This window comes from Urocitellus parryii, chromosome 11 (genome assembly GCF_045843805.1).
Source record: "Urocitellus parryii isolate mUroPar1 chromosome 11, mUroPar1.hap1, whole genome shotgun sequence".
Taxonomy (NCBI): Eukaryota; Metazoa; Chordata; class Mammalia; order Rodentia; family Sciuridae; genus Urocitellus; species Urocitellus parryii.
The window spans coordinates 10,724,841-10,752,780 of NC_135541.1; the positions used below are offsets into that span (position 1 = coordinate 10,724,841).

Here is a 27,940-nt window from a genome sequence, read left to right on the forward strand (position 1 = left end):
GGAGCAGGATCTTCGTTAATGAAGTAGACCAGGACTGATTTCTTATAACTTTTATCATACATGCCATATTCATGGAAAATCAAGACCTTCAAAGGAAATCAAGTTAGATGTGAGCCACGTTCAGCTCTGAGCTGGTGAGAAGCCACGCTCAGCAGGGAAACGGCTAAACCGCAGCTTTCTTCTCCTTGTAGGTCGCCATCATCTTCTTGATTTCAGCAATAGCCTTCCCTGGATTCAGACCCTTAAAAAGGAGGGAAAAAAGGAAAATCAGTAACAAAGTCAGTGAGGGGGATGGGAGGACCCTGGAGACCCTGGTGGCGCCTCCCTGGAGGGCCCAGAGTCAGGGAAGGCCAGCGCCTAATTCCCAACAGCCCCGTTCTGGGCTAAGCTCCTCCGTGTCCTCCCAGGAGGCCCCTCCAGCGGGCCAACAGGGCACAGCCATGCTCACTGAGAGCCCAAAGACACCAGGCAGTGTCCCTTCTCAGACCACAGGCCAGTGTCAATATTAGCCAGACAACTTTTCAGGTCCTTTCCATTGTTAGTGAACCAGCAGCAGCAGCAGAAACAGGCATGAGCACGTGACAGCCCAGGAGGCGCCATTAACCCTCACACACCTCCAACACCATGGTCCTGCCTCTAGTGCAGCCCTGCAGCTGTGACCCCTGTTCTGCAGGAGGCACACCCCCCCACACACCCCCAAGGCCAGCTTCGCAGACGCTGGAAGGACACAGCAAGCATGTGGAAAACTAGACAAGGGCCTGCCGGGGTAGGGAGGGCCTCCTCATTTTTATTTTGTTGGCATTGGGGACTGAACCCAGGGACACGTCACTGTTGAAATTGGCTCCTTGCCTTTTTAACTTTTTGAGACAGGACCTTACTAAATTGCTGAGTCTGGCCTCAAACTTGTGAGCCTCTGTCTCAGCCTCCTGAGTTGCTGGCTGACCTCCGTGCCCGGTGAGCCCTCTCATTTTAGGTTAACTCTGACCCTGAAATTAAAGTGTTGCAAGAAGAAAGGAAGGTGGGCCGGTGGGGGGGAGATTTTAAAAGAAAAAGAAGCGACATGGCAATGGCTGGAGCCCTGTCCTCGCTGCAGCCCCACAGCTGTCCTGATGTTTGCTCAGAGAGGCCCGAGGCCCGGGTGGGGCTGCTGGGAACACAGAGGTTTCCAGGCAAGAAATAAGGAAATTGCCCAACTGGACGTGTGTGCGTGTGTGCAAGGGGGGCAGGCTGCAATCTTTTAACAGCTCCCTGGCTGCCCGGGAGTGTCCCTGCGGCTGTCTCCGGGCTCACTCTGTGACTGTGAGGGAAACTGCTCTTCCCTCGGGCTTGGCTCTAGGCAGCTGTGCTGGGAACCACAGGACCAGCGCTGGCAGCTGATCACAGGGCAGCCCATCACAGCTGGCGCCCTGTCTGATGTGGGCTGCATGGAAGCCAAGCTGGGCCACGCGATGCCCTTTCAGAAACTCCGAGAGGACAGGCAGTGGCTAAGGCCAAGCGGGTGTGGTGAGGTGGAGTCCAGGCTGGGGAGAGCCGAAGGCAGCAGGAAGAAGAGGGGGCGAGGCCCAGAGAACCGTAGCTCTGAGCCAGAGAGCTCTGCGGGGTAGAGGGGAACCGGCTGGAGCCGGAGGGGAGGTGGGGAGGGACTGGTGCCCATAGCTGCCTGTTCTGATGGCTTCCACCTCTGGGTCCTTGAAGTCAGCTGACTGCAGGTGCCTGCCTGTGGACTCCTACAGCACTTGACTCCCCCAAGGTCCTTGTCCTCTATAAGTAAAGCCTATTCCTGGAAGTGCCCGAGGGACTCTCTGGCTGAGGCCACAGACACTCTGGAGCCTCTCCATCTCCAGTGACCAGGTCTGCTCTCTGCCCATGGCCTGGGCATGCGCATAGCTACTCCTGAGGGGGGCTGAGAGGCAGCGGCCGCATACCTTGGGACAGGTCCTTGTGCAGTTCATGATGGTGTGGCAGCGGTACAGGGAGAAGGGGTCTTGCAGCTTGGCCAGGCGCTCCTCTGTGAAGTCATCTCTGGAGTCGATCATCCAGCGATAGGCCTGGGAAGCCAGGGGAAGATCAGCGGAGTTGTCACCTTAGTAGCCAGAGCAGCACTCTGGTGGCCCCAAGGGCCTTGGCATGCAGAAGAAGGGGTTCCTCTGGGCCCAGATGCTTTGACCCTGCACTCTTTAATTCCTGCCATCTTTCAAGAAAGGCTCCCAAGTTCTTCCCACCCTGCTGGGCGATCCCCAGGGGCCTTTCATCCATGGTAATTATACGCTATTGGGCGTCAGCTCTTCTCGTTATTTTTCATGCTGCTCAACAGTGTCCCACCCAGATTGTAATTAATGAGGGTGGGGACTGTGGCACATGCTTTTAATCTGTCTTCACAGCACCCAGCTGTGCCAGACTCCGTCACTGAGTAAACCCATGACTTAACAGACCTGTCTAGAGACAATATTTGTCCCATTTGTTGATTCTCTCAATTCCTATACCCACTCCAGCAGCCAGAGATCAGAAAGGTAAAAGTGGATCAGCCACATGGTCCTGGGCTGCTCCAGTGGCACCACCGAGAGCTCCGTGGTCCCCAGCAGCTCAGGTGCTCTGGTGCGAGCGGCCCCGCGGCAATGCTGCTCTTGCAGCCACACACGGCTCTTTATGCAGGAAAATAAAAAATTGAACTTTTGTCTTTTTTCCCCCTTCAGTTACTTGGGATTGAACCCAGGGGTGGCCCACCACTGAGCTGCGTCCCCAGCCCCCTTCACCCACTTAGCTAACCTAACCTCACCTACCTTATTTGATCTAGGAATGATACTGGAGATTTGACCCAGGGGTGCTTTACCATTGAACTACATCCCCAGCCCTTTTCTATTTTGAGACAAGGCTCACTAGGTTGCTTAGGGCCCTGCTAATTTGCTTTAGGCTGCCCTCAAACTTGTGATCTTTTGCCTTAGCCTCTGGAGTTGCTGGGATCACAGGTATGTGCCACCACACTGGGCAAATGAAATTATCTTTTGAGTTAAGAGTCTGTGAGCTGGGCACAGTGGTGCTCACCTGTAATCCTAGTGACTCAGGAGGCTGAGGCAGGAAGATTGCAAATTCAAGGCCAGACTGGGCAATTTAGGGAGACCCTGTCTCAAAACTTTTATACAACGGGCGATGAGTATGGCTCAGTGTAAAGGCGTGTCAACGTGAGGCCCAGAGTCACTGAAAGCCAGTGACCCACGAAGCCAATCACCCTGTGTGCTGACTGCCCATGGACACCATCCTACCCCTCAGAATGGTGGCCTCGCAACAATCTCCTGTCCTCTTCCGTGTCCAGAAGTCCGACTTTCGCTCACTCCTACTCACCTGCATAAGAACTGCGGGCCCCAAGTACTTGTCTCCATTCCACCAGTAGCTGGGGCAGCTGGTGCTGCAGCAGGCACAGAGGATGCACTCATAGAGCCCGTCCTGTGACGAGAGAAAGGGCAGTCAGGGCCTGGTGGCAGAAGATGCTGTGTCATTAGTGATGAAGTGTGATGATGGGATCAGGGCATGAACAAGGGGTGTGAATGTTCTTGGTAAAACCTAAGGAGTGTGTGCAGAGATTTGTCAGGTTAAAATAAAAAGGCCTTATAATTAGATACAAACATCCGTCCGATTAGAGCTCAGGGATCTCAAGTATGAGCACACTGAGCCTTTAATAAACGAGAATCCTTCACTGATATAAAAAGTCAACAAAGACCTGAATAAACTTACCACCCAGCACCAAGTTGAGAGTGCAGAAGTTAAAAAAAACAGTGCTGCGCTTCTGCCCTTGGCCTGGCAGAGACCACGGGCATCCCAGGGGAGCACCAACCTCGTCCTCAGTTCCAGCCAACCCTGACGGGCTCCATGCTTTACCTGACGGGCCCAGCTGAGGAGCACCGCGGGCTCCCACTCACAGGTAAGAACCAGGCTGGGCGAGGCAGCCGGGGCCTGCGGCCAGGCACACACAGCAGAGCCAGGAGCAACCCAGAGCTCTGTCCCTGGCACCCCTGCTCTCCTGTGGCATCAGCTGCCACACAGGCTCAAGCTGCCCAATAAATCCTAAAAGGCCACTTTCTGATTTTAGAAACAAAATAGATTAAAAGCAGCAAAACAAAAGGGACACACTGACACTGAGGTGAGAGCGGACAGGAGGGGAGACAGCGCGGTCATGTCTGACTCAGGAGGGTGCAGGGGTGCAGGCTGGCCCCAGGGCTCCAGAAAGCTAAGGTCAGAGAGGCTAAGCTCAGGCGGGGTCAGACTCTTGAACACACCCAAGCAAAACTCTGTAAAAAGAATTAACTGAAAATTTGGGGCAGACTTTGAAGGATAAAGATATTAATCTAGCCTTATTTATAATAAAAGTTTAGAAGCAATCTCACTGTTCAACAGAGGTGGACGGCTGAAGAGCACAAGGTACCTACTCCTAGAGTAGCACAAACTGTCGGATTAACGCTGACAAGAATTAAAAAAAAATTTTTTTTTTGTTTTAGTTGCTGATGGATATTTATTTATTTATTTGTTTGTTGTGCTGCGGATCGAACCCAGTGCCTTACACATGCTAGGCAAGCGCTCTACCACTGAGCCACAACCTCAGTCCCTGACAGAATTTTTTAAAAAATATTTTTTATAGTAGATGGACATATACCTTTATTTTATTTTTTTATGTGGTGCTAAGGATCAAACCCAGTGTCTCATGCGTGCTAGGCGAGCGCTCCACCAACTGAGCTACAACCCCAGTCCACAATAAGGAATTTTTTAAGAACACAGATGAATCTGGCATGATAGTGTATGAACTTGCAATTCTATGTAATCTAGAGGCTGAGGCAGGAGGATAAAAAGTTCAAGGTCAGCCTGGGTAACTTAGCAAGACTCAAAGGAAATTAAGAAAGGACTGGGGATGTAGCTTAGTGGTAGAGCACTTGCCTAGTATGTGTCAGGCTCTGTAATTCTAATGACTTGGGAGGCTGAGACAGGAGGATTGCATATTTGAGGCCAGCCTCAATAATTTGGTGAAACCCTCAGCAGAGCTGATGTAACTGGGAACATGAAATGACTAGTTGGGAGAGAGGGGCTGGGGGAAGTGCAAGGCTCTCTGGCAGTTAGAAGTGGCAGTGGACAGAGCTGTGCCCCAGTAACAAGGCACTCTCAGGAGTGGACATGAAAGGTGAAATTCATTTATTCATTCCAAGAACAATTTTTTACCCCGCTGTGGTCCTGGGGATGGAACTGAGGACCTTGTGCTTGCTGGACAAGTACTCTGCGACTGCGTCACAATCCCAGCCCTCTTTTGTTTTGAGACAAGGTCTCCCTAGTTGCCCAGGCCTGGACTTCTGATCCTTCGCCTCAGCTTCCAGAGTGGCTGGTATTACAAGCGTGTGACCCTCCACCCAGCTTTTTGCCTTTTTTTTTGGTGGTACTAAGGATTGAACCCAGGAGTGCTCTGCCACTAAGCTACAACACCAGCCCTTTTTTTAGTTTATTTTTTTGTGGTGCTAGGGATTAAACCCAGGGCCTTGTGCATGCAAGGCAAGCACTCTACCAACTGAGCTGTGTCCCCAAGCCCTAGTCTTTTTTATTTTGAAACAGCTTTGCTAAGTTGCTGAGGCTGGCTGGCCTTGAACTTGTGATCCTCCTGCCTCAGCCTCCTGAGTAGCTGGGCTTACAGGCTGTGCTACCACCATGCCCAGCTTATACAATACTCATTAATAAAACACTGTGCACCAGGATCTAGAGACCCAGAAAGGAATAAGGCCCTGTTCTTGAGATGTGTTGCTCTGCTAAACAGAGGCACGTACGTCATTCTCCTAGGGAAATGGGAGGATTGTTCAGAGCAGCGACTGTGAGGCAGTCTGTGGCCTCGGACCCCTGCAGCTGGGGCTGTTTCTATCTGTCCCCTTCCCACCCCACCTCTCCACCAAGATGCAGGCAGTGAATGTGCAAATCCCAAGAAGTCTGATAAGGGCAAAAGCACAGAAGAAGAGACTGAAAGCTTCTCCTATTTAAAATTTTTAGAGGCTGTCTGTAGGAACAGTAGCCAGAGCCCATGGCCCACCACCCGAGTCGGGGTTAGGAAAGAACCGAGGGCGCTAATTCCACTTCTGCCCTTAATGTTTAGCTGCACCTGTAAGTTGGTGGTGACAGTAAGACTGCAACTAGGCATATGGGATATATTTCCTCACAGTGAGACCTCAGCCCTGCTTCAGCTATTAACTTATAAACACCAGGCACGTTTTTTCTGGGGGGGTGGGGTACCGGGGAATGAACCCAGGGGCACTCTACCACTGAGACACATCGCCATTCCTTTTTATTTTTTGTTTTGAGATAGGGTCTTGCCAAATTGCTTCCAACCTCACTAAGTTGGTGAGCCTGGCCTTGAACTTGTGATCCTTCTGTCTCAGCTTCCAAGTCACTGAGATTACAGAGGTGTGTCACCATGTGTCTAGCTCAAGCCACTTAACATATTGGTTTCTTCTGAAAAAAGACAAATGTCTGGCCACCTACCCTAGGGGCAGGGCATGGGCCTGACAACTCTTCAATTCACTCTGGGCCTTCACAGGCTCACATGGGCCCTTAGAGAAGGACTTTCAACACTTGGGCCAGATGCCCTTAAATTTTCCTTCCACAATACGCTAAATGGTTTGCATCGTCCCCTGTTGCTCCCCCAAGTCACACAAACATCTCTGCAATGAACCCCCTGAATCAAGACAATTAGTAGGAACCAATGACCAGTTTCTCACGATCTTCCATGGACTGCAGGTACTGCTGCTTGCCCTCCTGGGACTCATCCTTCTTCTTCAAGTAGGGCTCGATGGACTTGTACTGTGCATAGAAGTTGCTCAAATCCTGAGGTTAAGGGGAGGAAGAAGAAAAGGATCAGATGACACCATCACTTCTCAGTTTCCCCCTCGCCTTGCTTCTTGGACACCACTTATTTTTCTGTAATAGACAGCAGAAGTCAGGCTCTTCCTGGACACCAACATATACAAAGGTCACAAAAGGAGAAATGGTCACTGTTACGGTCTGGCTATGAAGTGTCCCTCAAAGAGTCATGTTGAAAGCTTGGTCCCCAGCACAGCAATGTTGAGAGGTGGGGTTTCAGGAAGTGACTGGATCATGAGAGCTCTAATTGCTCTCTCTGCTTCCTAGCTGCCCTGAGCTGAGCAGCTCTGCTCTATCATGCTATTTTGGTGGTGGGGGGTGGGGGTGGGGGTGTAACCAGGGATTGAACTCAGGGTGTTGGACCACTGAGCCCCTTCCCCAGCCTATTCTGTATTTTACTTAGAGACAGGGTCCCACTGAGTTGCTTAGTGCCTCACTTTTGCTGATCCTCCTGCCTCGGCCTTGAGAGCCGATGGATGACAGGTGTGCGCCACCGCGCCGGCGTTACCACGGGCTTTTGCTATGATGTTCTGCCTCACATCAGGCCAGCCATAGAGTGACTGAGTGTGCAAGATAGACCTTTCTTCCTTTAAATTGTTTTTTTCAGGTACTTGGTTCACAGTGACAAAAAGCAAACTAGCAGTGTCACAGTGTAAGCACAGTTAGAAAATCTGTACCTTGCCTTTCTGAGAATTTGCCAAGGTCCTTTCCTTCCCTGTCCGCCCTTGCAAACAGCCAGCAAAGGCCCAAAGGCCAAATGGGCTCGGGGTGGGGGGGTGGGGGGGTGAGGGTTGGGGGGAGAGCAGGAGTAAAATTCAAACAACTGTTGCTTTCCCAGCTGGCATTTCCCACCCAAATTCTTTGTAGTCATGGCCAAATCCTGCATTTCTGGGACCTATGCCCTATTATTCCCAAACAATCCTTACCAAATGAGCTGCTAGAGGATTTTGTAGGTATTTATCTTTTGCCATTAAAATTCATTAATTAAACTTGAACAGGCCACACTGTGTCAGACCTGGGAGGTTTCCCAATGCTCTTGGGGACATGGTGGTCTTCCTGCCATAACAGGAATACAGCCCCACCCAGCTCTGCCTGGACTGATTGGAAAGTAACTATAAAAACTGAAAAACAGCTGCTCTGAACAAGTGATCGCACCACTCACATCGATACCGCCCCTGCAAACCCAGGAAGGAGCTGCGGCCACTCACGGGAACGAGGTCCTTGATCACGTACATGTGCGGGAGGGGGTAGATTTTTGAGACCTTGTTGAGGTCGGTGTCGATCCTGCGGGTGCAGGCGAGCGTGTTGCCTCCGTTGATGTTCATGGCACAGGAGCCACAGATACCTGAGGGGAAGACCCAGACTCAGGCCCGCGCCAGCTCCTTTCTCCTGGGCCGTCACTGCTCTACCACGGGGAGCAGCACCGACACGGGACATCTCTTGCCTTTCCTCTTTCCTCCTCCTTCCTGTCTAGAAGGTGGATTTCATGGCTGAAGCTCCAAAAACCATTTTGTGGCAACCTTGAGGTCAGAAGCCACACAGTGAGGACGGCTCTGCAGAGGGTCAGAGGGGCCCGGGGTGCTCCTGGCCCCGTGCAGTTCCCATATCAACCTCAGCTCCATGCTAGTCGTGCCCCCTTTACTGAGCCCCGGGGCTCTGTGCCAGGCAAATGCTCTATCACTGAGCGACAATCCAGCCCAAGAGTCATGTATCTTCAGAGAAAAACTGGCCACCTTCTTTTCTTTTTTTTAAGGCACAAACTTAAATTCTAACAGATGCAGTGCCCAAAGCTCATCAACATGGTCTTGGTCATCTCAAAGCTGAGGCCTTGCCACAGATCACCGAGTGAGCGTGCCCACTCTCTGTGCCACAGGCAGCACAGTGGTGGCTCTGAAACACTCACTTTTCAAGGAGAAGCAGAACGAGCTGAAGCAAAGCAAAGCAAAGCAAAATAAGATGCCGAGCCAGGCCCGGAGGTGCACGCCCACAATCCCAGCTACTCAGGAGGCTGAGGCAGGAGACAAGTTCGAGGCCAGCCTGGGCAACTTAGCGAGACCCTGTCTCAAAATAAAAAATAAAAAGGTCTGGGGATGTGGCTCAGTGATGGAGGGCCCCTGGGTTCAACCCCCCATCCCCACCACACACAAAATCACATGCCAACCAAGGACCTTGACATGTGAGGTCTCTTAGACTGGACTTATTTCCTGTGACACTGATACTGGCTTTTTCTCTTGGGAAGGTCATATTAGGAAGAAAGCTAGCTCAGGCCCTTAAGTCCATGAAGCTAACCAACACCGTCTTGGTCATCTCAAGGTGAAGGCTCACCCTCATGGCCACACGACAAGCAGCACAGTGGTGGCAAGTGCTGGGAACCAGCTGCCTCTCGCTTTCCAAGCCCGGGTTTGAGATCTGGAACTCACCCCCAAGGCCCATGTGTTGGAGGTCTGGTCTCCAGGGAAGAAGTGTTCAGAGGTGGGGCTCCAGGGACTGACTAAGGCACAAGGGCTCTAGCCGCTGTCTCTCACTTCCCACCGCCATGAGGTGGGTGATTTCCTCTGCCACTACCTTCCATTGTGTTGTCGGCCTTGCCACAAGCTCAGAAACAGTGGAGTGAGATGACACGGACTGAAAATGTAAGCCAACAAGGATTTCATCCTTTTTCCTTTAAGCTGATTTTCTCAAATACTTCATTACAGCAACAAAAACTGACTAATGTACCCAGTGAGCACCCGAGTGCACCCTGGGGTCTGATGGCCTTGGCTGACTCCTGTGTATCCTCAGAGAAGTCCCTTCACCTCATCTGTCTGTCAGGGTAAATAGCAACACTATCTCTTTGTGTCACCTAAAGTGCACAGAACAGCTGGCTCACAGCCTGGCCCGTGTTCACCAGGGCCAGTCTTCACAGCACCGTGTGTAATTCTGGTCACATCTGAGAACCCTTTTAGTTCTCTTTGAGTCATTTCAAGTTTTACTTTAAAAAAATCCACATTTGTATGCCTATTATACTATCACTAGTAATTATATTTTTGTAATATATAGCCATTTTAAAGTAGGAAATGCTGGTGTTCCCACTGTCTTAACAGCTCCCATGGTACCAGCAGTACAAGTCACCAGACCAAGGGAGACGCTGCCCCAACAATCTAGAGCATGCCTGCCGGGCTTCTATTCTCGCGACTAAAAGGCTCAGGGGTCACTCCAGTCAAACTGGGCTGCACGAAATAACCACACAAGAGACACAAATACCTTTTTCTTTGGGGTCACTGTGATGGCTCCTCTGACCTTAAGGGTCCACGGAAAGAGAGAGAGCTAGAGCACGTGCTGACCCCTTTTATCGAGGAGAAGCTATTCAAATGAGGCAAGGGGTCAGGTTTCAGGGGGCTGAGTATCTTCATGATGTCCACTGTCAGCAGGTTGACTGACACCTGGGTAGGCCACACCCAAGGGCACGGTAAGAGAAGGGGACACACACAAGGCACTTCCATGGAAGATTCCACCCTAAACAGGGCAAGGGGTTATATTACAAAGGAACAGGTGAGCGTAGCTTCACCCATGGGGCTGTAGCAAGACACCGACCCTCGCACCCAAGAAGGGTGCCACATTGCTGCGACAGAGCCTCAGCACCCAGCCAGGGAGTGTAACTCAGTCACGTGTAAAGTTGGCCTCCCACACATGCCTACTGTGTACACACAATGATGGCAGCCAAGACGACGTGCATCACCCTGGGAGACAAGCGCAGGTGTGCACAGGTATCAGCAGGAAGCCCGCCACCACTCCCTAAGCAGTGAGCTCGGCAGTGCGTGTGCCAGTAGCACATGCCCCCTCATCCCTGAGGCGTGTGCAGCTAACAGAGACCATGCAACAGAAAGTTCCTGAGGGAAAGCGAACTCAGGAACTGGAACCTGCCCCAGGGTCTAAATTTCAATTCAGTTACATGAGAAAAGGAAAGGTGACATGCAGCAAGGTCATACGGCAGAGCAGCAACTGCTTCCGGGATGTCTCCATTGCTTCATGTCGGCCCAAACCTCTTGGGAGAGCCAGAACATAAATGTTGGGGCCTAACGGGAATTAAATGCTTACCTTCTCTGCATGACCTTCGGAAGGTCAAGGTAGAATCCATTTCATTCTTAATCTTGATTAAAGCATCCAATACCATGGGACCACATCTGACAATAGAAAAACCTCAGTTGTACTTATGAAAGTTCAAAACTCCCCAGCTGGTCATAACATGATCTGAGATACTTGGATATATTTATTTATCAGCCGTTTGACCTTCTCAGATCAGACAAAAATATTTTCATAATTTTATCTTTCAATTTTTTTTGGGGGGGATCAAACCCAGAGGTGCTGTACCCGAGCTATAGCCCAGCCCCTTTTTGTTTTTTACTTTGAGACAGGATGCCCAGGTTGGCCTTGAACTTGTGATGCTCCTGCCTCAGCCTTCCAAGTACCTGGGATAATAGGGGTGCGCCACTGCACCCAGCCTTCTGCTTTCTTCTCCTTCTTTTTTCTTTCGTTCTATCTATCTATCTATCTATCTATCTATCTATCTATCTATCTATCGTTGTAGATGGACACGATACCTCAATTTTTACTATTTATTTATTTTTATGTGGTGCTGAGGATCAAACCCAATGCCTCACACATGCGAGGTATCACTGAGCTACAATCCCAGCACCCCTTCTGCCTTCTTTTAAGAAAATATTTTTAGATTAAATATTTTTAGAAATGAACTTTAATTTCCTTATTTTTCAGTGTATTTATAATATTGTACATAACTCTATATAATGTTAAGAACTCTTCTACTTTATAGGCCCAATTTACTTCCTGTTTCCAGCCCTTAAACTATGTCATATGCATTATATCTGTTATATAATGTTATAATTTTATTTTTAGTCACCATCAATTTTAATAAAATCCAATGTGTTTATCTATATATTTATTACATTTGGTGTTCTTCATACTTGAATTTCTACCTGTATTATTTTTCTTCAGTTTGAATAAATCTCCTATGTTTTTTTAAAATATATTTTTTAGTTGTAGATGGACACAATACCTTTATTTTATTTATTTTTACGAGGTGCTGAAGATAGGTCCCAGGGTCTCACACATGCGAGGTGAGTGCCCAACCACTGAGCCACAACCCCAGCCCTCCTCCTATGTTTTATGGAGGGTAGATCTTCTGGTTCTGAAATCTTTCACTTTTTGTTTATTTGAAACTGTCTTCATTTTTTCATCTTGAAGGATCTCCCCCGCCCACCCCATGGACACAACATCTTTATTTGTGCGTGGTGGCTGAGGATCGAACCCAGGGCCGCACACATGCCAGGCGAGCACGCTACTGCTTGAGCCACATCCCCAGCCCCTTGAAGGATCTTTTTTTAAAAATTTATTCTAATTAGTTATACATGACAGTAGAATGAATTTTAACACATCATACATAAGTGGAGTACAGTTACTCATTCTTCTGGTGGCACATGATGTAGAGTTACACAGGTCATGTAATTATACGCACATAGGGTAATAATGTCTGATTCATTCTACTATCATTCCTACTCCCATTGAAGACAAATTTCTGGCTATTTCTCTTTTAGCACTTGGGAGATGCCATGTCTCTGTCTTTTGGCTTCTAGAGAATCTGATAAGAAGTCAGCAATTGTTAATCTTATTTCCCTGAATGCAATGTGATATTTTTCTCTCGTTTTGGTCTTCGGCAATTTAGATATCATGGATCTGGGTGCAGTTTTCTATTTACCCTGTTTGGGATTAACTAAGCTTTTTAATATATAAATTGTGTCTTTTGCAAGCTTGGGAAGTTCTAGCTATCAATTGCCCATTCTTCTCTGTTATTTCTGGTACTCCAGTTACATGTATGTGACTTTTTAACACTGTTCTATAGACCGCTGAGGTGCTTTTCTTTTTTAAGTCTTTCTTCCTCTTAGGATTGGATAATTTCTTTTTATTTATTTGCAAGTTCAATAAATCTCACTACTGAGATTTACAATCTGCTACTAATGCCAACCAGAGAATTTTCTACTTCAGGTACTGTATTGTTTTAATTCTGGATTTTCTATTTGGCCTTTTCAATAGTTCCATTTCTCTGCTGAGATTTCCCATCTCATTATGAGCTTTTTTTTTTTTTTTTTTTTAGCCTAATTATACAATTCTTGTCTGCTAAGTTCAACAACTGGGTTGCTTCCTGGCTGGTCTCCACCTATCAAAACCAAGAACCTAGACTGGGTGGCTTAAGCAACAAAAACTTCTTTTGTGTAGTTTTTGGGGCTGAAGTCTGAGATCAGGGTATGCCACAGTCAGCTTCTCATAAGGACATCTTCCTGGCTTGCAGATGGCCTTTCCTCAGTGTGTGCTTGGAGAGATAAGAAATCTCTCTCTTCATCTCTTCTTACAAGGGCACCAATCTTGCGCCAATCTTAAGAGCTCCATCTTCACAGCCTCATCAAGCCCTGGTCACCTCTCAAATGGTTCATCTCCAATCACCATCACATTGGGGTACAGGGCTTTAGTATGCGATTTTTTTTCTTTTTTTGGTGCTGGGGATCAAACCCAGGGCCTTGTGCATGAGAGGCAAGCACTCTACCAACTGAGCTATGTCCCCAGCCCCAGTATGTGATTTTGGGAGACAAACATTCAGTCCCCAAGTCACCACTCATTATCTTTTTCTTAAATATGAGTCATGTTTCACTGTTTCTTTGTACAGTTAGCAATTCTGAATTATGCTATGTCTTGTGAAAAATAGCTATAATCGATATGTATTGTTTTCCTGATATGCGCGCGCGCTTGCGCTTGCTCGCACGCGCACACACACATATATTTTATTGTTTTAACAGATAATTAATATGACTGAACTCAAGATCTGGGCAGAGTTCATGAACAAAATTTGGGGCTCCTTCTCCATGGTTTTCCTCTTTTTAGGATTTCTCCATTCTCCAGTTGTGGTGAAATGTCCTCTGGTTGTCAAGCTACTGAATTTGTTTTCCGTTCTAGTTTTAGTTCTCACACTCCCCACGCCAGCTGGGCCTACTCTTGGGCAAAAAGCATGTAACTCACCTAATGCACTGCATTCTTCCAACGGTCAGCTCCCTACTTTGGAGTGCCCACTGCTGGTCACTTTCCAGTGCTCCTGGTAGTTGTTTCTGCTATTTTGTGCAGTACATAGTTGTTACTTGGAGTTAGTGTGATGAGAGCTACTATACCATAATTGGAAGTGAACCCAATCTTTTTTTTTTTCTAGTTGTAACCACATACTATAAGATTTGATTTGCAATGTTTTTATTTTCTATGTACTTGGAAACATTTAAAATTTTTTTCCCTTAATCAAATAGTTACTTGAAAGAATATGTTGTGAATTCTAGGCAGTTGGGATTTTGTTTTAAAATATGAATTCTTAATTTTATTGTATTATGGTCAGAAAATGTGGCTTGCACAATTTCCATTTCTTTGAATTTTGCTAAGGATTTTTAGTTGTTACATATTTGACAACTTTTGTCTATTTAAGAAGAGTGCTACCAATTCTACCTCTTAATGGTTGTGTACACCTGTAATCTTAGCAACTTGGGAGCCTGAGGCAGGAGGATCACAAATTTGACTCAACATAAAAAATAAAAAGGGCTGGGATGTGGCTCAGTGGTAAATCTTTTGCCACACTCAAGATAAATATACAGTTTTTCACTAGTATGGCTTCTCTGATGGGTAAGAAAGTCAGAGTTTTGTTAGAAGCTTCTTTCCACACTTGCTGGGGTTTCTCTCCAGGTAGGTTTTCCGGTGTCCAATGAGATGAACAAACAGTCTGAAGCTCTGATGACACTGAAGGTATTTAAAAAGTTGTCCTCTGGTGTCAATTTTCTTGCAATGAGGACTGAACAGTGTTCTCCCATACTCAATGCATGTGCAAGGTTTCCTACTTATATCTCTCCTGTGGGTGATCAAGTTTGAGCTCACATTAAGGGTTTTCCAAACTTCAGGGCATCTGTGGTTTCTCCTTGGAGTGGCCGTTAGGGCAGCTTTCTGGGTAAGGTATTCTTATGCTTCCTATAACTACAGGCTCTCTGCTCCCCTCTGAAGTCTGAGCTCTCATCAAAGTCTGAGATTTATCTAGGCTTCTTCTTCTTTTTTTTTTTTTTAAAGAGAGAGTGAGAGGAGAGTGAGAGGAGAGAGAGAGAGAGAGAGAGAGAGAGAGAGAGAGAGAGAGAGAGAGAGAAAGAGAGAGAATTTTTAATATTTATTTTTTTTAGTTCTCGGCAGACACAACATCTTCGTTGGTATGTGGTGCTGAGGATCGAACCCGGGCCGCACGCATGCCAGGCGAGCGCGCTACCGCTTGAGCCACATCCCCAGCCTATCTAGGCTTCTTCATCTTGATGAAGTCTCTGATGTGTAAATATTCTTCTTTGGGTAGGGGCAGGTTACTGGGGATTGAATCCAGCGGTGCTTTACCACTGAGTCACATCCCCAAGTCTTTTTAATTTAATTTTTTGTTTTGAGACAGGGTCTCACCAAGTTGCTAAGGCCAGCCTTGAACTTGTGATCCTCCTGCCTTAGCATCCCAAGTTGCTGGGATTACAGGTGTGCACCACCAAGCCCAGCTATAAATACATTTTTTAGTAGAATTAACTTGTCTGGTTAAGACACCTGTGAGGCTTCTGATGCAAGGGAGGGCTGAACTCAAGGGCTTTCTCACCCACATTACAGCTACATGTTTTTTCACCAGTGGCTGAGGGAACCTTTTATCACATACGCTGTATTTACAAGTGGCTCCAGAGTTCCCATTTTCTGTCCGGCAATAAAGTTCACACCTAGGAAGCCACTTTCACATGAGCCACTGAAGTGGTTTCTCTGCTATGTGAATTTTCTGATGTACAGTAAGGCCTGAGCTACAGCTAAACTTCTCATACTAAAATACTTAGAAGCATGAGTGTGGGCTGCCTGGTACCTAATGAGGCTGGCACTCCTCATGCACTCCAAGCATCTACAGGGCTTCTCATCTGTGTGGACCCTGGTGCACAGTAAGGTCTGATTTCTGGCCAAAGCCTTTCTCATAGGCACCACACACATAGGGCTTCTCCTAGTACAAATTCTTTTATGTAATGAGGAAGGCTTAACAATGTTGGGAACTTTCCTCACTCTTATTACACTTTCAGGGCCTTTCAGCAGGATGAGTTCTCTGGTGGTTAAGAAGATCTGATTTCCCACTAAAAGCCTGTCACAATCCAGACACTTAAGTGGTTTCTCATGATGTGAGAGCGTCAGTGTCTTAGGAAGTGAGTATCTGGACTAAAGCATTTATAACACTCGCTACGCAGATATAGGTTCTCCCTGTGTGACTTCACTAGTGGGCAAGCAGAGCTCTGACCAAAATTCCGGCCACAAACGTCATATGTACAGAGCTCTTCTCACATCTGCTGCATTTATAAGATCCTCTGGTGGGAAACAAGTGCTGAGCTCTGGAGGAAGGTTCCTTCCCAGTGTAGGTATCTTACACGCAGAAGCTCCGTTTCATGATCCAGGCACTGGCACACCTGCTATCTATTCGAGTAGTCTGATGCACATGAATAAAGTCCTCCCACTCTGAGGGCATCCTTGGACACCCTTTCCTTCCAACTCTCTTCTGAAGTGTACCTTTTCTATGGCCCCCTCCTATGGAGATTTCCACTGGTCTTCTTGTCACATTGTTGCTTTTGAAGCCATCTTCTTGATGAGAACTAGGAAAGTACACCTGTTCTGTGCCTTTCAGTCTCAAGCAGTTCACCTTTGCGAATTTCCAGCGTCCTGTACATGGATTCCTTATTTGGTATTTTCAAGCCACAAGAAGCCTCAAGTCTGGCTTCCTTTCGGCTCCAAAAGGTCTCCAGGCCAGGTCCACTCCCCACACTCAGCTCTCCCTCTCCTGCCTGGTGCTGTCCCTGGGCCTTGGAGGGCACTTCCAGGGGACCACTGGTTCACTGCGGCCCCAGGCTCCATGGTGGGACCCCCACAACCAGAAGGAAGGAGAAGAGCCTGGGAGGCTGCGCAGAGCTGGGGCCACTCTGGCTGCACTGTCCATGAGGGCCACACCTTCACTTCATATTTTATTTTTTTATTTTTAGAAATGAAAACTTAATTTTACTATAGACACGTCAATATTTTTAAATTGGTACAATTAGCATGCAAAGCGTTTCTATTCAAATAAGTAAAAGAAAAAATTAAAAATCTCCCAAATAGTAAGTACAAGATAAATGGAGAATATTAAACATAAAAAAAATACCAGCTGGGTGTTAGGGCCTTACCTGCAATCCCAGCAACTCAGGAGGCTGAGGCTAGAGAATAGCTATTTCTAAGCCAAAGCGCCCAAAACCAAACCAAACCAACCAAACAAAAAAACCTAAAGGTAAACCCAGCTTCTACTAGTATTCAATGACATGTTATCACATCATATATTTTTTAAATTTGTTTTTTTCTATATTATTTTTATTCTTTGTAGGATTCCTAGTTACCTTTTTTAAAAATTGGTGTTATAATTATACACAATAGTGGGATTTGCTGGTTACATTTTTTAATTGTCTTTTTTTAAAAAAATTTGTTCTTTTTAGTTATACACGACACTAGAATATATATATATATATATATATATATTTTTTTTTTTTTTTTTTGGACCAGGGATTGAACTCAGAGGCACTCGACCACTGAGCACATCCCAAGCCCTATTTTGCTGAGGCTGGCTTTGAACTCTATCCTCCTGCCTCAGCCTCCTGAGCCTCTGAAATTACAGGCATGTGCCACCATGCCCAGCAGTAGAATGTATTTTGACATATCAGACACACATGGAGTCTAACTTCCCATTCTTGTGGTTGTAATGATGGAGTACACTGGTCATGTATTCACATATGAACACAGGAAAGTCATGTCCGGTTCACTGTACTGTCTTGGTTATATACTCATAACGACACAATAGAACAATGGAATTTGGTCAGTTTTGTTCCAGGATGTTTTCTTTCCCTCCTTCCTCCTCCTGGTCCCCTCCTCTAGTCTACTGGTCTCCTTTTTTCCTGTAGCTTCCACATGAGAGAAAACACATAACCCTGAACTTTTCTGAGTTGGCTTATTTTGTTTAACATAATGTTTTTAAGTTCCATCCATTTTCCTGCAAATGACATAATTCCATTCTTCTTTATGGCCGAATAAAACTCCATTATGTACATATACCACATTTTCTTAATCTGCTCATCCACTATGAACACCTAGGCTGGTTCCACAATATGGCTCCTATAAATTGTGACACTTTGATTTTAGTCTGATGAGACCCATACCTGTCTTTTGACCCATAAGACTGTAAGATAACATATTTATGTTGTTTAAAGCCACTGAGTTTGGTGTTGTTGTCTCCAATAGCCATAGAAAACCCCACAGGTCCAGATTTTTTTTTTTGTATGGGGGGGGGGAGGGGGGGTTGAACCCACGGGCATTCAACCACTGAACCACATTCCAAGCCCTTTTTATTTTTATTTTAAGACAGAGTGTTGCTGGGGCCGGGGTTGTGGCTCAGTGGTGGAGCGCTTGCCTAGCATGTGTGAAGCACTGGGTTTGATCCTCGTCATCATATAAAAATAAACAAATAAAATAAAATAAAGGTATTGTGTCCATCTACATCTTAAAAATAATTATTAAAAAAGAGTGTTGCTAAGTACTGAAGCTAGCTTTGAACCTGCAGTCCCCTCTTGCCTTAGTCCCCTGAGCTGTTGGGATTACAGGCATGCGCCACTGTGCCTAGACCATATCATTGTTAATATTCTAACCACACCTACTACAATTCCAGCTGGACTTATATTACCAATTTCTCAGTTTATCATTACTATAGACTACACAAGCCCAGAAAGATGAATTATAACCAGCACATTTATATTTTAAAATTGGTAATATGCTAATTCAAACACTATGCAAAAAGTCAATTGTACCAGTATTTCTAGAAGGTTGTTAACATTTTAATTTGGGGGAAGAAAAGTTTTTGCAAAGGTTAGATTTCTTGCTAGTTATCTTTTTGAAACAGGTACTTACCTCATTCTTGGTTTTTACTGTTTTGTTGTTGTTGTTGTTGTGCTAGAACTCAAATCTAGGGTCTCATGCATGCGGTCAAGTGCTTGACCACTGCGCCATAACATGCTGCCTCCTCAATTCCATAACATGCTGCCTCCTCAATTCTTGTTTTAAAAATAGATGATAGATTTTGGAGGTATCTGATATCAAAATTTTAAGTCCTCAAGGTGTGAAAAACATGTTCCTGAACCAAATCAAGAGCTCTCTTTTGGGCTGATGGTACAGATCAGAAGTGTGTACTTAGCACATATGAGGTCCTGGGTTTAGTATCCAGCCCTACTAAAAACACAACCAAAACCAATCCCTTTCCTCCATCAAATACCTAGCAAGCATAGAGATACTCACTTGTTCAGATCAATTTCATAAGTCTGCATGTGAGGTTTATCTCCGGCCTTATCAGGGTCCCATCGATAGATAGCAAATTTCTTAATTCGAGGAACTGCGGCTGCAGCTGTCTGGGCCCCTCGGCAGGCCTCAAATTTAAAATGTTCACAGGAAGCGGGAAAGAAAAAGCAAGATAAATCAATTTAGCTGTCACAATAAACTACAGCACTGAATCTAAATCCACATATTACTCATACACAGCCTTCTTGAGAAAGGCACAGTTATGCAACATTCCAAGCACCTGTGATATACCAGGCATGGTACTAGGGGCTGGGACAGAGCATTTATTAAAACAGAGAAAGCTACTGGGCGTAGTGATGCACACCTGCGATCCCATCTACTTGGGAGACAGAGGCAGGAGCAACTTGAGAGTGAGACCCTGTCTTAAAATAAAATTTTAACAAAAGGGCTGAGGACATCACTCTGAGGCAGAATGCTCCTGGGTTCAACCGCTAGTACTTCCAAAAAAACCCCCAAACAAACAAAACCCAAACACCTTTATCTTCATTGAACTTTGGCTTTGTAGTGAACAAGAGTGAAATGAAATATTCACAGGAAAGTGTAAAGTGTGATCCTTCAGGGAGCCCTGGGGATACAGGAGGGACTTAAAAACCAGTGTAACAGATCAGAAAAGCCTCATCAAATGATGTTTAAGCACAGATGGGATTAGGAGAAAAGGGCGCTCTGGCTGAGGGAATGGCACACCTGAAGGCCTGCAGTGGGGAGTATGGTGCAGTATGAGGAGCAGAAGGCCGGTGGCCTGGGGAAGGACGGGGAGTGGCAGATGTGAGGAAGTAAAACTTTTTTCTTGTAAATACCAGAGACTGAATCCAATGGCACTAAATCACTGAGCCACATCTCCAGCCCTTTTTGAGACAGGGTCTTGCAAAGTTGCTGAGGTTGGCTTTGAACTTATGATCCTCCTGCCTCAGCCTCCCCAGCTGCTGGGATTACAGGCATGTGCCACTATGCCCAGCCTTAAGCTAAATTTTCATTTTATCCTAAGAGCAATGAGAAGCCAGCAAAACTTTAATCAAGACAGTGACATAATCAACTTTTTTTTTTTTAAAGATATCACAAAATTCTGAAAGTAGAATTTGTCAGGTTAGACCTGGAGAAGCTAGTGAGAAAGCTACTGCAGTTATCAAGACAAGATTCTGGAGTTTTAAAACTCAGTAGCTACGGGGCTGGAGATGTGGCTCAGCGGTAGCGCGCTCGCCTGGCATGCGTGCGGCCCGGGTTCGATCCTCAGCACCACATACCAACAGAGATGTTGTGTCCGCCAAGAACTAAAAAAAAAATAAATATTAAAAATTCTCTCTCTCTCTCTCTCCCCTCTCTCTCTCTCTCTTTAAAAAAAAAAAAAAAAAAAAAAAAAAAAAAAACTCAGTAGCTAAGCTGTCCCCAATCTGCAGTGCTTGAAACTCTCCCATTTAAGCAGAGGCCACATTAAGTTTTGCTGAGTTTATGCTACAGGGATAGGGAGGGGAGGGGAGGATCTTGTCAGTCCCACTATCACTTATAAATCGAATCCTCAATTTGTTTTTAAAAAAATGCAGATTATACTTCAGGCCAGCTAATTCTTTCATAAACTGTCAAAAAAGTAGAAATTCCAAAGGTTAACTTATTATAAAAAATAAAAAGATATTTGCTATTTGCTGGTAAAGCCTCCAATTAACTAAAGTTAATTTGAAAACATGAATTTCAGCTTTCAGTATGAAAGAAGAAAAAGTATGAAGAAAAAGTGAAAATGAAAGCTAGGTTTTACCTTATCACAAAACTGGTTAATTCACTAAGAAAAGGAAAGTTGTGTCTAGAAAGGTACATTTTTCACTAGGAATCCCATTTAATAAGACATGATGCCACCTTGTGGTATTTAACAGGAAGTAAAAAGAGGAAAGAACAGAAAAGAATAGCTCCACCAACCTTATTTTCTTTCCTTGTGGTACGGGGGATTGAATCAGGGGCTTACATATGCTAGGCAAGGCGCTTCCACTGGGCTGTATCCCAGCCCCCCAAGCCAATTCTGCTTGCTTAATTGCCCTTAGCCTTTTGCTTTGGTTAGATTTACTAAGGCATAATTCATTCTTATAAAATTCACCAATTTTGAGTGTACAATTTGATGGGTTTTGACAAAGTAATATAACTACCAAATTGTAGAGCACAGTGGTGCACACCTGTAAACCCAGTGACGCAGGAGGCTGAAGCAGGAGGACTGCATGTTCAAAGCTTCAGCAACTTTGCGAGGCCCTAGGTAACTTAGGGAGACCCTGTCTCAAAATAAAAAATAAAAAGGGCTGGGAATGTGGCTCAGTGGTTAAGCATCCCTGGATTCAATCCCTGGTACCAATAAACAACACACACACACACACACACACACACACACACACACATATATAAAAGCACTGGGATGTGGCTCAGAAGAGCACTTGCCTAGCATGTGGGAGGTCCTGAGTTGATCCTCAGTACCATGAAACCCCCATAGAGATTAAACCCAGGACCTTTCACGTGCTGCCATCACCCAGTCAGTAAGATGCTAAGCAGTACCTGGCTCAGGCACTTTCATTCTTTTTTTGATACCAGGGATTGAACTCAGGGATGCTTGACCACTGAGGCACATCCCCAGCCCTATTTTGTATTTATTAAGAGGCAGGGTCTCACTGAGTTGCTTGGTGCCTTGCTTTTGCTGAGGCTCGCTTTGAACTCCCGATCCTCCTGCCTCAGCCTTTCAAGCTGCTGGAATTACAGATGTGTGTCACCGCGCCCAGCCATTTTTTAAAAATATACTTTTTACTTGTAGATGGACACAATACCTTTATTTTATTTGTTTGTCTATTTATTTATTTATTCATATGTGGTGTGAGGATCAAACCCAGTGCCTCACACACCTAGGCAAGTGCTCTCCCACTGTAGTGACAGCCCAGCCCCACACTTTTAATCATTTATTTGTTCATGATATAATTATTAAGTATCTACTATGTTCCAGGGACTATTCTGGTTGTTGGGAATGAAGTACAAAACAGACACACATTCCATTCCAACTTCACAGAGTTTACACAGTGACTAGGGGAGGGATCCACAAAATCTACAGTACATCAGGCTGCGACAAGAGCACAGAGGGGGAAAACAGGAAGGGGTATGGGGTCCTGGCTGTGAGGCTACAATTCTAAATAAGGTGGCCAGGAAAGACTTCACCCAAAAGATGTATCTTAAAAGGTGGCAGTTAAAAAAAAAAAAAAAAAGGTGACAGTTTAGACCTAAAGGTGAAGAGGCTAATCAAAGACACATCTAGGGGATGAGCAAATCAGGCACAGCGGACATTGAGTACAAAGTCCAAGGTGGGAACAGGTTGGAGGAGCAACAGGCTAGTTTAGGGTGTGGGAGGCCGCCATGTCATGGGACCAGTGTTTTTCCTCTCCTGATTGGTTGAGGTGCTGTCGGTCATCCCCCCCCCACCACCCCATGATTCAGCTAAGTAGCCGAAGAGGGTAGCCCCTATCTTGAGGGTAGAAATAATGCAACCAGATATGCCTTCCTGCAGCCCCATGGGTCGAGCTATGCTTGCCTGTTCCTTTGTGATATTAACCCCTTGCCCTGTTTGGGATAGAATGTTCCATGGAAACGCCCTTTATGTGTCCCCTTCTAATACTCTGCCCTTGGGTGTGGCCTTCCTAGATGTCAGTCAACCTGCTGATAGCAAATGAGGCTAGACTCAGCCCCTTGAAAACTGACCTCTGGCCTCATTTGAATGGCTTCTCCTCATTAAAAGGGGTGTGTGTGTGTGTGTGTGTGTGTGCTCTCTCTCTCTTTCTGTGGACCCTTAAGGTCAGAGGAGCCGTCACAGCCCCCCCAAAGAAAAAAGTATTTCTGTCTCTTGTTATTTAGCGCAGTTATTTAGTGCAACTCGGCAGGTGGCGTCCCTGGGTGCACAGGTTTGAGTGTTTAAGTCACTGGGAAGAGTAGGGCAAACGGAGTGACAGGGACAAATATAGACAAGATCAGGCAGTTAATGGGGGGCCTGTAGGGATGCTGGCTTCTATCATGAGTAAGATAAGATGCTATTAGAAAGTTCTGAGCAGAGAGATGACACTATCAGACCTAAATTTTGGAAAGATCATTTTGGCTACTATTTTGAAAATTAACCATAGAGGAGCAAAGATGGAAGTAAGATAGGGAGAAGATGTAAAATTCAGCCAAGAGACCATGGTGGCAAAGACCAGGCCAGCAGCTGTAGGGTGCTGAGAAGTCAGTTTAGGACAGAGCTGACTGAATTTGTTCACAGACTGGGGGTGAGGAATAGTTATGGGTTTAAGCAGAAGAACTGAGCTGCATACCAGCTGAGATTCAAGGAGCAGGCAGATGTGTGTGGTAGGAAGGGAGCAAGATTGGGAGAGGAAGTTCCAGATGTACTATTAGATGTACATGTGGAGATTTGAGAACATAACCCAGTGGCCACCTGCAACTGGAGATCTGGGCCCAGGTCAGGGCTGGAGACATAAATTTGGGAGTTATCGCCAAATACAGGCAGGTTGTATCTATAAAGCCCAAGAAAGGATCTACAGAGAAGAGGCCTAAAGGCTGAGCTCTATTGTCAGAGGTTGGGTGATGACGGGAAATCAGCAAAAGGAGACAGAAAGAGAGCCAAACTGGGCGAGGTGGTGCAACCTGTAATCCCAGCTCCTTAGTAGGCGAAGATAGGAGGATCACAAGCTTGAGGCCAGCCTCAGCAATTTAGTGAGACTCAGTATCAAAAAAAAAAAAAGAAAGAAAAAAAAAAGGGGGGGGGAGGGGAGGGTTTTCTCAGAGGCCCTGAGTTCCATCCCCAATACCACAAGAAGGAAAGAAGAGGGGCTGGGGATGTGGCTCAAGCGGTGGCGCCCTCGCCTGGCATGCGTGCGGCCCGGGTTCGATCCTCAGCACCACATACCAACAAAGATGTTGTGTCCGCCGAAAACTAAAAATAAATATTAAAAAAAAAATTCTCTCTCTCTTAAAAAAAAAAAAAAAAGAAGGAAAGAAGAAAGAATGCAAACACACAACAAACAAAACCCAGAGACTGGGAGCCAGGTGCAAAAGTGTTTTGTTTTTTTAAATTTGTTTTTAGTTGTCAAAGGACTTTTACTTGTTTATTTGTTTATATGTGGTGTTGAGAATCGAACCCAGGGCCTCACACACGCTAGGCAAGCGCTCTACCACTCAGTCACAACCCCAGTCTCGTTTAGCATGTGCGAGGACCTGGGTTCGATCCTCAGGATCACATTAAAAATAAACAAATAAAATAAAATTGTAGTTGTGTCACAACTAAAAAAATATTTAAAAAAAAAGCTTGGAATCCAAAAATATTTGAATTTGAATTCTGGTTCCAACAGTTACTCCAGGCTGGTAGCTAGAGACACACACACACGGGAGAAATCGCAGCATGCCTCTGGGCTGAGGCTAATGTTCTGACAGAGGACAAACTGATCATGCAGGAAAGGGGAGAATTACTAGAGGGGCACCTCTTAATAAATGAGACAGGACAGGGTCTGGGAAAGTGTGAGGGGCTGGCCAGGAGTGCTGCTAGTTCTGCCACGGTGACAGGAGGAAAGGGCATATGTGGGCAGAGGCAGGGAAGTGGGCCAGAGTGAGGTTACCTTCCCAGCAATTTCTACTACAAACCCACAATGGGAGAAGACCGAAACCATTTCTACCTTCATCTGAAAGACCAGTGACTATTTAAGGCAGAGAGTACATTTCTAGAGAATCTTGGGTGAGATTAACTTCCTAGTTTACAATTTAAGCAAGGTAATCAACAACTGGACTGAAACGGACTGTGGAGGAGGATGAATTCTGGATCACACTGAAGGCTGGTTGCTATTCCCTAGGAAAGCTTCCTCAGGGAGCAGGCCTGGAGAGATGGGCAGAACAGACAATGATGTGGAAGCAGAAGAAGGCGGCTGGGAAATGGAGAGGAGGAAGGCAAGGAGGTCTGAATGTTGATAAGCCTGCGTAAAACACAAGGTGCAGGCTTATTTCTGAAATGTGAGTGGCACTGGATCAAATCCAAGCTTTACCACCTGCTAGCTTTGTGTTTTCCAGCAAATTAACTTCTCTTGATTCTAGCTCCTCCTCTATAAAGAGGAGGGCAGTATTAATATCCACATAAAATAAGTGGGGGGAGTCAAGCTCCTAGCACAGCCTAGAAAATAATTTCTGCTATTCAATATTGACAACATTTTCAGACTTTGCATTATTCTGACTGGCAGATTAAGTATCCTAAGCCCTGCCAGTTCTAGGAGCAATGAGATGCACAGGTGGTTCCTGCCCTACAGGAGTTCACAGTCTAGATGAAGAAATAAGGCAACACTAACAACAGTTAATATATTACAGTTCAACACAGGCAGAGTTGTGGTTCAGTGGTACATACTACACAAAAATGAGATTCAGACCTAAACCTGTGACCCACAGAAACATATCAAGCTCATTATTGGATTCTTCTGAGGTGGCTTTTGTAAGTATAAATGTGCACTTCTACAAGGGGAGAGACCTATTCTATTTCTGTTGAGGGGACAGTGCAAAGGTGTCATCTGAATCACAACACTGACCTATGAAACCGGCCTTTTCTACAGTCCCTGGGCGGAAGAAGAGCCTGAGCTTTTGAACTCACTCTCATTGGCAGGGCTCTCAAAACTTAATTGCTTCCTCAGCAACTATAAAAGGAACATAGTAAACAAGATCATTCTGAATCATCAATTAAAGGCTCAGAAGACATAGGCCCGAGGCTCTGGTAGGCATCCTTTTTCCCTAACCCTCCTTTTCAGAAAGAAGATGTGAAGAGTGAATGACTTGCCCAGGTTCACATAAAGCACAGGCAACATGTACTACCTACGCAGCCACCGCAGGCACTTGAGATTGTCACACAAATGCAAGAGGAGGAAAAAACTATCATTTCTTGTACACTATGAGCCATGATCTATGCTAAGGAGTTTTTCAGGTATTATGTTAACCAACTGGCCTGGATTTACAAGTTCTTGGCAGTCATATTTTTGGCAAATAAAACTGGAGCCTCAGGCTGGGGATATAGCTCAGTTGGTAGAGTGCTTGCTTGCCTTGCATGTACAAGGCTCTGGGTTCAATCCCCAACACCACCCAAAACAAAACACACAAACAAACTGGGCTCTCAAATATTTTTTTAATATTTTTTTTTAGTTTTGGGTGGACACAATATCTTTATTTTACTTTTATGTGGTGTTGAGGATTGAACCCAGTGCTTCATGCATGTTAGGCAAGCACTCTACAACTGAATCACAGCCTCAGACCACTGAGCCACAGTCTCAGCCCTCAAATCTTTAAAAAGTTTTCTAATCTTTAAAAAGGAGTTAATAGATCTTGTTGCATAACTTTTTTTGTCGTGGTTGTTGTACTAGGGATTGAACCCATGGGTGCTTAACCACTGAGCCACATTCCCCGTCCTTTTTATTTTTACTTTGAGACAGGGTCTCACTAAGCTGCCCAGGCTGGCCTGGAAACTTCGATCGTCTAGCCTCAGCCTCCTGAGTTGCTAGGAGTACAGATGTGCCACCACACCTGCAGTACTGAGGTGTTGAGGAGCCCAGAAGAGGATGCAGACTGGTGATCTGTAAATCATTCGCTCCTTATGTAACACATAGGGGCGATTTCCCTTCCCCTTCTCCCATTCGGAATGCAGATCAGAAGTGTGCAAGTTCCATGACGATACAGGGGCGCGGGAAAACCTATCGCTGCACACGTAAACGAGAACACCATTAAGCTCTTCACCACCGTTATCTCATGCCAACCCTGCGGGGCAGGTACTGTTATGCACCCTTTGCAGGCAAATAACACCTGGCTGCCACTGCTTTAAGGAACTTAGTTCAATAAAGGGGAGGCAGACCCGGTTTCCGTCCCCCGGCTGGCGGTGCATTTCCCTCCACCGTCCACCCGACCTCTCCCCACAATCCCCGTCTGGTCTCTCTTTACACGTCGCCAAGCACCTTCTACCCTGAGCGGCTTCCCAGTTCCCACCCCCGACCCTCCGCAGGTCGCTCTTTCCCACGGAGGCTGTAGTTTGGTAGCAGAAAAAAGGTATGGAGTCCAAATATTTGAATTAAATTCTGGTTCCAACGGTTGCTCGCCTGCCATGTGACCTTGAGCAATTCAAGTCCCTTCTTTGAACTTTTTTCCTTCCACAGCTCTAAAAAGTCGACTCCGCCCGGACACCAGCTGTCGGGAGGCGCAGCGTAGCGGGCAGCGACGCGCCCAGCCGAAATCAAAACCCGCGCAGGTGGGCGGAGGTCCTGCCCTGGCCGCCTCCACCTCCCCGCGGCCCCCTCAATTCCGGGAGGCCTCAGCAACTCTCCCGCCTCTCCACACTCGCGAGACCCAAGCTCACCTGCAGGCACGCTCCTCCGAGCGCGGTGGCCGGGAACCGGCGCCTCAAGGAGACCGCGACCACCGCCGCCATCTTGGCTCCTGACGTCAGCCCCACCCCTTAACCCCGAGGTCGCTCTCTGCCGACGTCCCGTCGAACACCGCGGCGCAGAGCCGGCGTCCCCCCCGCCCCGTGGACCCGCTAGCCGCGCGGGAGCCACCGAGT

At 46.3% G+C, this 27,940-nt stretch overlaps 1 protein-coding gene across 1 annotated transcript; it reads right to left on the bottom strand.

The window, feature by feature from the left end:
• Positions 1 to 35: 35 nt before the first annotated feature.
• Positions 36 to 27,940, bottom strand: Sdhb (succinate dehydrogenase complex iron sulfur subunit B). Its single transcript, XM_026400827.2, has 8 exons — positions 27,737 to 27,940; positions 19,309 to 19,436; positions 10,957 to 11,042; positions 8,088 to 8,224; positions 6,727 to 6,843; positions 3,340 to 3,441; positions 1,926 to 2,048; positions 36 to 241 (listed from the first exon to the last, which is right to left on the bottom strand). The coding sequence occupies exons 1-8, from the start codon at positions 27,806 to 27,808 to the stop codon at positions 164 to 166; spliced, it is 843 nt and encodes a 280-aa protein (XP_026256612.1). The 5' UTR covers positions 27,809 to 27,940; the 3' UTR covers positions 36 to 163.

What these genes read in the sequence shown, in the direction of transcription:
- Sdhb (XM_026400827.2), bottom strand. Translation starts at nt 27,808, where the DNA reads ATGGCGGCGGTGGTCGCGGTCTCCTTGAGGCGCCGGTTCCCGGCCACC. An exon ending in TCGGAGGAGCGTGCCTGCAG is followed by an intron (nt 19,437 to 27,736) that starts GTGAGCTTGGGT and finishes TTTAAATTTGAG; the next exon opens with GCCTGCCGAGGGGCCCAGAC. An exon ending in GCACAAGGACCTGTCCCAAG is followed by an intron (nt 242 to 1,925) that starts GTATGCGGCCGC and finishes CTCCTTTTTAAG; the next exon opens with GGTCTGAATCCAGGGAAGGC.